Below are 8,891 nucleotides of genomic sequence, written 5' to 3' on the forward strand. Positions count from 1 at the left end.
ACTCTGGAGGCAATTATCTTTTCCTTGGAAATCATGCAAAACCACAGCTTTGTAACAGAGTTCATCCTCCTGGGGCTTTCACAGAATCCAAAAGTTCAGAAAATAATATTTGTAATACTTTTGTTGAGCTACATGGCAATTCTTGGGGGCAACTTGCTCATTGTGGTGACCATCAGCAGCAGCCCAGCACTCCTGGGGTACCCCATGTACTTCTTCTTGGCGTTCTTGTCCCTCCTGGATGCCTGCTTCTCCACTGCCATCAGCCCAAAGCTGATTGTGGACTCTCTGATTAAGAGGATGACCATCTCCTTTGAGGGCTGCATGACCCAGATCTTTGCTGAACACTTCTTTGCTGGAGCGGAGGTGATTGTCCTCACAGTCATGGCCTATGACCGCTATGTGGCCATCTGCAAGCCCTTGCATTACTCTTCTATCATGAACTGGAGACTCTGTGGCATTCTGATGGGGGTGGCCTGGACAGGAGGCTTTCTCCACTCCATAATACAAATTATCTTTCTTTTACACCTGCCCTTCTGTGGCCCCAATGTCATTGATCATTTCATATGTGACTTGTACCCATTACTAGAGTTGGCCTGCAGTGACACTCATGTTTTTGGCTTTTTTGCACTGGCCAACAGTGGATTTATATGCATCGTAATCTTCTCTTTGTTGCTTGCCTCCTATGGTACCATCTTGTTCTCCCTGAGAGTTCACAGTACTGAAGGGCAGTGGAAAGCTCTCTCCACTTGTGGATCTCACATTGCTGTTGTGGTATTGTTCTTTGTTCCCTGCATAATCATATATGCTCGACCTCCATCCACTTTCTCCTTTGACAAAATAGTGACAATATTTTACACCACCCTAACGCCCTTGCTCAATCCTTTGATTTACACCGTCAGGAATAAGGAAGTGAAAAATGCCATGAGGAGTGTGTGGAGCAGAATAATGGTAGTTGGTAATGAAAGATGAGACTGATTTGATGGAGTCTACACTCAGTGTGCGTTCTAAGACATGGTGGAGCTGCTCAGTGTAGTTCTCAAAATCAAGAGTTAGATTTGTCTAGGTTCCCTAAGTCTTCCATAGCTTCAGCCCTCTCAAAGCATCTCTGCTGCCTGAGGGGTCAATAAACCTTTGACTGCATTGAGGGCAGATTGGAAGTAGTTTCTCTCTTGCAGGCCCCCTCACTGGAAGAGATTTTGGTGGAGAATAGGATAGGACTCTTCTTGTTTTACACCTGTTTTTTTCATGCAAATAAGGTTTATTGGTGATATGTTCTCATGGAAGAGAACAGGCAAGGGACCTGTTGTGGTAGGGGAGAAAGGCAAGGGCATGGGTGGCAAGAGCAAGAGCCTTTGTTCTGAGGATTTACATAGTTGGTGGGATGGCGGAGGGTCAAGAAATTACATATTGATGGTCTGGTAAGGGTGGTGCTAGCTTTCCAGGATGGGGGTGTGTTTACCCAAAGGTATTCCAGCCTTTCAGATCCTGGGATGAAAGCACAGTTTCCAAGGCATTTTTCCCCAGATCCAAGGAGAAAAATCATAGAATTCCAAGGACTGCTGAGTCAGTGTGTGGAACATGTACCCCTCCATCCCTCCTCCTCCTTGTCAATTTTTTTTTTTTTTTGCTGTGTTTTCTACCTAACATTCCCCACTCAAGCATTTGGAACCGAAATCTTTGGGGATATGCGGGCTGAGGACTGCTCTGGCTGCTTCCCAGTGTAAGAGGGACGTTGAGAGTTCTTTGGGTTCTGTCCACTCACTAATTTTGGTTGGAAGCATTGGAGGGAAGTGTCTATGCATCAGCCCATGATAGGTGTCCAGAGCCTGAGGTCCCAGCCTTGGGTGATGATCACTGCCTCTGCGTTCCAAACGCCTGAAGACAAAGGGTTCCATCCGAGTCAGCATCTGAGTCACAGCACCATTTATGTCATAGGAGAAACTCGCAGAAATTTGGTTCTTCTCCATAGTTGGTGGGATTTACACCTGGGTTTTCAATGACCTTTGTCCATGATTCATAACTGCACCTTCTATCTGGTTTTGGGCCAGTGATACTGCAGTAGGTCATAAAGACAGAAGTTGAGTTCTGTGATGAAATCCTGCATCAAACTATCCTCTGTAGTATTTTCTTTTGCTCCTCCCACTCTCTGTCTCTCTTTATGCTACCCTCTGATTCTTCTTTTTTTGGTTCTGCTCACTCTCACTGTCCTCTCTCCTGTATTCACTTCACTCATTCTCTACTCGTGCCTCTTGTACGCTCTCATTCATTTAGGTATCTATTTTCTGCCTTGATATTTGCTTCACCACGTACTTATTCAGAACTTGATTCTGAAATTAGAGTATAAAATTAAGGTAACAATTTTTGTCTTTCTTGGAGGGCTCAGGATGTCTGTTTTCTAGGATCGACATGATCCTAGCAAGTCTTCGTAAAATCTACATGAAATGGGTGTGAGTTGTGTGTGACATGGATGGTGAATGCTAGAGAGAGAGACTATCTAATAGTACTCCACTCTAATTTTAACCTAACTGTTCTTGGAAAATCTTCCTTCCTTCTTCCTTCCTTCCTTCCTCGCTTTCTTCCTCCCTCCCTTTCTTTTTTCTTTCCTCCATTCTTCCTTCACCCTTCCTTTCTTCTTTTCTTTCTTTACTATTTATTTTTTAATGTTGTCTAAGTACAGTTGTCTCTATTCCACCCCCCCATTCCTCCTCACCCAAGACATCCCCAATACCCACTCACTTTTGATTCCACTCCTCTTTGGTTCTGTCCAGGAGTACTTTGAACATGTTCGTGACAACCCCTTTCCCCTTCCCCCATTATCTTCTCCCATCTCTCCTGCGTTGACTGTCAGCTCATTCTTAATTGCAATGACTCTAGTTATATTTTGCTTGCTTGTTTGTTTTTTTTTGTTTTTACAGAAAATGAGTGGGTCAAAAATTATGATACATTTAAATGATGAAATAATATGCAGCAGAAAGAAAGAAAGAGTCCTACTCTTTGCCAAACCATTGATAGAACTGGAAAGCATTGTGCTAAGTGACATAAGTAGCCAGTGAAAGAGAAATACCACATGAATTTACCTCTAAGTAGAAAACAATTCTATATCTCAGGTCAAAGTTTCCACATTGGAAGGACCAGGCACATAGGCACATTACCTTGTAAAAGAATGTGAAGGTTAAATGAAATAACAATAGTGAAAATTGTTTGAATAATAAGTTTATACAACAATAATAATATATAATCAAGGATTGTGTTATTCAGTTAAAATGACACACAGTAATATAAGCAAATAGGTGATTGAGGCATTTGTCTATCTGGGAGAAAAGGGGAGACTTGTATTATCAAATGTATTTGAACTGGTTTAAAATTTCAACAGGTAAAAGTAAGAATTAAAGGAGGGAAAATTAGATTCTTCACTCTTGAGATGTACCCTCAAATCAAGGAGTTAGGAAAGTGCAGGAGTGTTAGGAAACATGAATTAATTCAGTGATAAAAGGTATGCAAGTGTTGGTCTGGTTTAAGGTGTACACCTTTTCAGGAGCTAAGTTCTTGTCTTATGTCCCCAAGACTTCTCTTTACATATTGAAAAGAAAACAATGTAGAATTATATGACCTGGCTTTCATCGTTGTCCTACAACTGTCCATCATTTTATCTCTTACAACTTTTTCATCAATGGCAGCAGTGCTTTGGCAGATCATCTCTATGTTTGATCTCTGTTATTGATCAAAGCAATATTTGTGGTCTCCCCAATTCTTTATCTTGCAATACTGTCAGGGAACTTTCACATTGTAGTGACTATTAGAAGCAACAAGTCCCTTGGGAATCCCACCTATTTCTTCTATCTGTCCTTTGCTGATGTCTGTCTCTGTAGAACCACAGCCCGAAGATTGATTATGAATGCCCTTTCTCAGAAAAAGACCACTTCCTACAATGAGTACATGAATCAAGTCTTCACGGTCCACTTCTTTGGATGCATCGAGATATTTTTGCTCAACCTCATGGCCTTTCATTGCTACATCACCATTTGTAAGCCCTTGCAATACCCAATCATGAGCCAGAGAGTGTGTGGTGTGTTGTTGATTCTGGCCTGATGGAATCTTGTATCCACTCTTAGGCACAGATTTTCCATTGCTTTGCAATTTCCCTATTGTGGCCCCAATGTGATTGACCACTATTCTTGTGATTTGCAGCCCTTGTTGCAACTTGCCTGCATGGAGTTGTATGTGATAAATTTGTTGGTTTTCTCTAATAGTGGGGCCATTTGCATGGTGAGTTTTATAATCCTGCTTATCTCCTATGTTGGCACTTGTACTCTCTGAGAAACCACAGCATAGGAGGAAAGTGAAAAGCCCTTTCAACATGCACATTCCACTTTATCATGGTTGTCATATTCTTTGTTACAACTGTATTTATATATACACACCCACCAACCATGTTTCAAGTAGACAAAATGAAAGCTGTATTTAATACCATTGGGACATCCTTGCTCAACCCTGTGATCTATACATTGAGGAATATGGAGGTTAAAAATGTCATGAAAATATTATGATGTAACAAAGTATGACTTCAGATAATAAATTCTATATGGGGATTCCAATGTATACTTCCTTAGTATCTTAGTTTTGTTTCATGGGAAGGAAAGGTAAAATATGCTTTTGAGGAAATAAAGAAAAATCTGAGAGGATTTAATTAGAATATGGTTATTACTTAAAGTTCATAATCCTTTTGAACAACCTGGGTTGACCCTTGCCTGAATTCTATCAACATTTGGTCATACTCCTTAGGTAATTCAGCTTCCTACACCTTCCTTTTCTTCTTAGGAAAGAAAAGTCCTAACAAATGACAGAAAAAGTGTCTGTTCATGCATATGTGTATATGCACCATTTTTTTTCTAGATTTCATTTTTTCCTTTATGAATGTAGTAATCTGAGCTAATCTCTAGAGCCTGGAAAGTTATAGAGTCAAGGTTCGCCATTTTGACAAGCTGATGATTAGACAATATGTTCTGAGATATTACTCCTCTGGAAATCTGTGTGTGAGCCTCCTTCAGTGGGGGTGTCTTCACTGAAGAACCCTCCAATTGTGATCAAAGATAGAAACATCAGTGAACCCTACATTGTCTCTGGAAAACCTCTCAAAATTAATTCTGTGTGAGGTGAGGGAGGGAGGAGTGTGATATTTGGAAAAAACAGCACTATCACTGAGTCAATGGCTCTTTGGGTCTTCCCACTGTTCCTCACAAAAGAGAGAAAGAGACAGTGGAGAGTTTGGCAGCAGAAATATGTGAAGATCAGGAAAGAAGGTAGGACAGAGAACGATGCATAATGAAGAGAGAGAAAGGGAGAAAGGAAAGTGGAAATGTTGTCCAGTTGGGAGAGAAGGAGCTTTATCTTTCTTATTTCTTGAGCATTACTTTTGGGTGTACGAACACATAGAGGCAAATAATTGTCCTTGGCTCTATGTTTATTTGGGTATTAGAAAAGAAGTTTTGCTTTTGTTGTTTGGTTCTATAGTATCTCAAAAGTCAAAATTCAGATTTTTGGAGAAGAATCTTGTATGAAAATTGAGGCCCAGCACTTCTCAAATTTGGTCTTTTACTTTCACAGGAGAATATTTGAAATTGTGTGTTTTCATATGGAAGACAACCTAATCCATGTGTATAATTCACAGCCCCCACCAACTCCACTTCAACTTCCTAATCTCATAATGGAGTACTGACATGCCATTTAAGTACTGAGTTATTAATTATCATCAAATTGGCACCAGAAATTATTACTCCTAGTCTTCTGGACTAATGAGAAAAGGACACAATAAACTCATAAGTATGTGAAGCATTTCCATGAACTGAAGACAAAATTTTATGTTGCACCAAAGATTCCTGATAGTTATGGTTCAGGGAAGTGGTTGCAGAATAAATATTTTAGTCTCAAATGGGACATTTGTCAGAGCTCTGAATACCATATACACAAGCAGCTATTTGGTTTCATACTACTTTCAAATGAACAATTTTCTGAATTTCTTATAGTTCTGTTTTGAGAGAACTTGAATCTGGCATTATGCAGATTATACTTAAGTGTNTGAATACCATATACACAAGCAGCTATTTGGTTTCATACTATTTTCAAATGAACAATTTTCTGAATTTCTTATAGTTCTGTTTTGAGAGAACTTGAATCTGGCGTTATGCAGAATATACTTAAGTGTAATTGATCCTCAAGTAACCAAGACACTCAAAATAAAACATCAATTCGTATCTCTTGGTATTCCTTGAAATTTATTGTAGTGTGAAAAAAAAAGATTATTTGTGACTAAATGAAACCTCAGAAAGCATCAGGAATTTCCTTCTCATTATTGAATAATAGAGAGGCCAGATCTTCTCATATTTGAGATAAGGGCTTTATTAGAAAAGGTGAGAGAAACATAATGGAATAAATAGACTGGAATTACAGGATGAAGCACAGCTTGGTTTAAGACGTATACAACACATTAATGTTTCCCGAAGACAAGCAAATTTACAAAGTCCTCTAGGATGAGGTGAAACTTGGAGCTGTGACTAGTTTGATATTTGAGTGAAGCAACACATTGCCGAAAGATGGCATAAAGTCCCGAAATAATAAAAGGGTTGGAGAGCTACAGAAATGACTGAGAACCAGGATGCCCCAAACTGGGCATGGATGAGATTGTGTTGCTGTTCCTCTACTCGATTTGAACATCATCAAAGAATACAATGAATGGGAGGGAGAGTAAAAAATACTAAAAGAAATATTGTCCAATTCCCCCCAAATTAATTAATTAATTGATTAACTACAAATTCTATTGATTTATTTTTAGAGGGTAAGGGAGAGAGAAAGGGAGAGAGAAAGGGAGGGGGCGAAATATCAATGTGTGGTTGCTTCTCCTATGGTTTCCATTGGGGACCCGGCCTGCAACCCAGACTTGTGCCCTGACTGGGAATTGAAGGAGTGTATGGTTTGCAGCTCACATTCAACCGACTGAGCTATATCAGCCAGGGCAAGTTTCCCCCAAGTTTAATAAAGGGTGGAAATGGATAAAACCAAAAATCTCACAAATCCCAAGCATAAAATGTATGCACAAAATTACAATTAAAGGTAACTTATAATAAATTGGTCAAAAGCTGTAGCAAATTGTTAAAAGGAGCTAAAGAGAAAAGGTATAGTGCACAGAGATAGAAAGATAACAATTACAGCAGAATTCTCACTAGAAACAATGTAAACTAGGAGAGAGTAGAGTGATGTCTTTAAAACACTTGAGGTTAGAGGAGAAAATGGCGTCGGAGTAGGACGGAGCGACTGCAGTTCTCCTACACTTGGGGGAAAATCCTGGGAGATTTACAGAAGAACAGCGCAATCAATTCCCCAACCAACAATTCCCCAGGATTTATGAAAATAAGAGACCAGAGATAGTGACGAACCAGACAGCTAGAGGTCCTTGGGGTCTCAGGGACGCGAGTAAGGACGGTGGCGGCCAGACCACCGGCAGCCATTAGCCAGCCCGTAAAGACCTCGGAGCCGCGACTGCTGCAGCAGTTGGAGCCCAGAGGCTTCCTTAGGTCTGTGCCCAGCGACAAGGGCTTCTGCCACGGAGAACTCATCGGGACCCTGGCAACCCTGAGAAAAGTCAAGGGCAGTGGCAGCGGTGGCGGCGGCAGCAGGACGGCAGCCATTGGCCGGCGCATAAAGACCTTGGAGCCTTGGCTGCCTCAGCGGTCGGGGCCCAGAGGCTTCCCCCTGCGCCCAGCGACAGGGGCATCTGACACAGAGGACTCATCGGGACCCCAGCACCTGTGAGTAAAGACAAAAGCAGCAGCGACAGGGCCGGCTGCCCTCGGGAGCCAGGCACCGCAGAGTAAAGTCAAAAGCAGCAGTGGCGGGACCAGCAGCCATTGGCCGGTGCGTAAAGACCTTGGAGCTGCTGCTTCCGCAGCTTCCAGGGCCCAGAGGCTTCTGTCTATCCCCAGCATCAGGGCATCTGCCACAGAGGACTCAGCGGGAGCCCAGCAACTGTGAGTAAAGACAAAAGCGGCAGTGGCAGGACCAGCTGCCCTGGGCCAGCCCAAAACACCTCAGAGCCGCCAATGCCGCTGTGTTAGGGGTGTAGAGGCTTCCGTCTGTGGCCAGTGCCACGGAGGACTCATAGGGAGCCCAGCACCCAGTGGAGGATTGGGCTGGCTGTGGGGTCCCTGGAAGAGCTGGCTCCCTCCCTCACCATCTAGGCGGGGCTGGGTGGCAGAGATCTGTCTGCCTAGGTATGCAGGGAGGGTGGCAAGGACAGGGGCCCCTGTTCAGTTGCGATCTCTGTGGTCGCCAGCCCACCAGCCTGCCAGCCCAGGAAATTTGAGAGGAACATTGTCCTAACCAGTCAGGTTGGGGATTGGGCTGGGTTGAGAGGCACGCTTTCTGGAGAAGTTTTTACTGGAAAGTGGACTGAGGTGTTCTGTGAAGGCAGCTTGACTTGCTTCTCACCCAGCCATAGGACAGTACCAGATCCCCCGGGACCAAGGCAGCCTGTCAGGTGGGCGGGCGCCTGTACCCCAGTCTGGTAGCCTGGCTGGTGGGTGGGTGTGCGCCTGGGCGTACAACCCAGCCCACAGAGGGGTCCCACGGAAACCAGAAAACGCGGATTGGACAGTTTGAAACCAACAAGGCAGGAGTTTTTGTTGTTGGTTTTTTTTTTTTGTTTTTGTTTTTTACTTTTATTTTTAAACTTTTTTCAGTAATCGTATATATTTTTTAATTTTATTGTTGCTGTATCTTTCAGTACTCTGTTCCTCTCCTTTCTTTTTTCCTGTTTTAGTCCCTCTTCATTTCACCCCAAACTTATTGCTTTTTCCTCACTTCTCTTGCCCTTTTTTGTGTGTTTGTTTGTTTGTTTG

General features: G+C 42.5%; 1 protein-coding gene and 1 pseudogene across 1 annotated transcript; both read left to right on the forward strand.

The window, feature by feature from the left end:
• Positions 1-969, forward strand: LOC118981327 (olfactory receptor 4C15-like). Its single transcript, XM_037038020.1, has one exon. It carries the CDS (start codon positions 34-36, stop codon positions 967-969), a length of 936 nt encoding a protein of 311 aa, XP_036893915.1. The 5' UTR covers positions 1-33.
• A 1,437-nt stretch (positions 970-2,406) lies between these two features.
• Positions 2,407-4,562, forward strand: LOC118981321 (olfactory receptor 4C11-like; annotated as a pseudogene).
• Positions 4,563-8,891: the final 4,329 nt, after the last annotated feature.

Source organism: Sturnira hondurensis, unplaced genomic scaffold, assembly GCF_014824575.4.
Source record: "Sturnira hondurensis isolate 20B ecotype Veracruz unplaced genomic scaffold, ASM1482457v3 Scaffold0023961, whole genome shotgun sequence".
NCBI classification, from domain to species: domain Eukaryota; kingdom Metazoa; phylum Chordata; class Mammalia; order Chiroptera; family Phyllostomidae; genus Sturnira; species Sturnira hondurensis.

Excerpts from the sequence above, each read along its gene's own strand:
- LOC118981327 (XM_037038020.1), top strand. The coding sequence starts at position 34 with ATGCAAAACCACAGCTTTGTAACAGAGTTCATCCTCCTGGGGCTTTCA.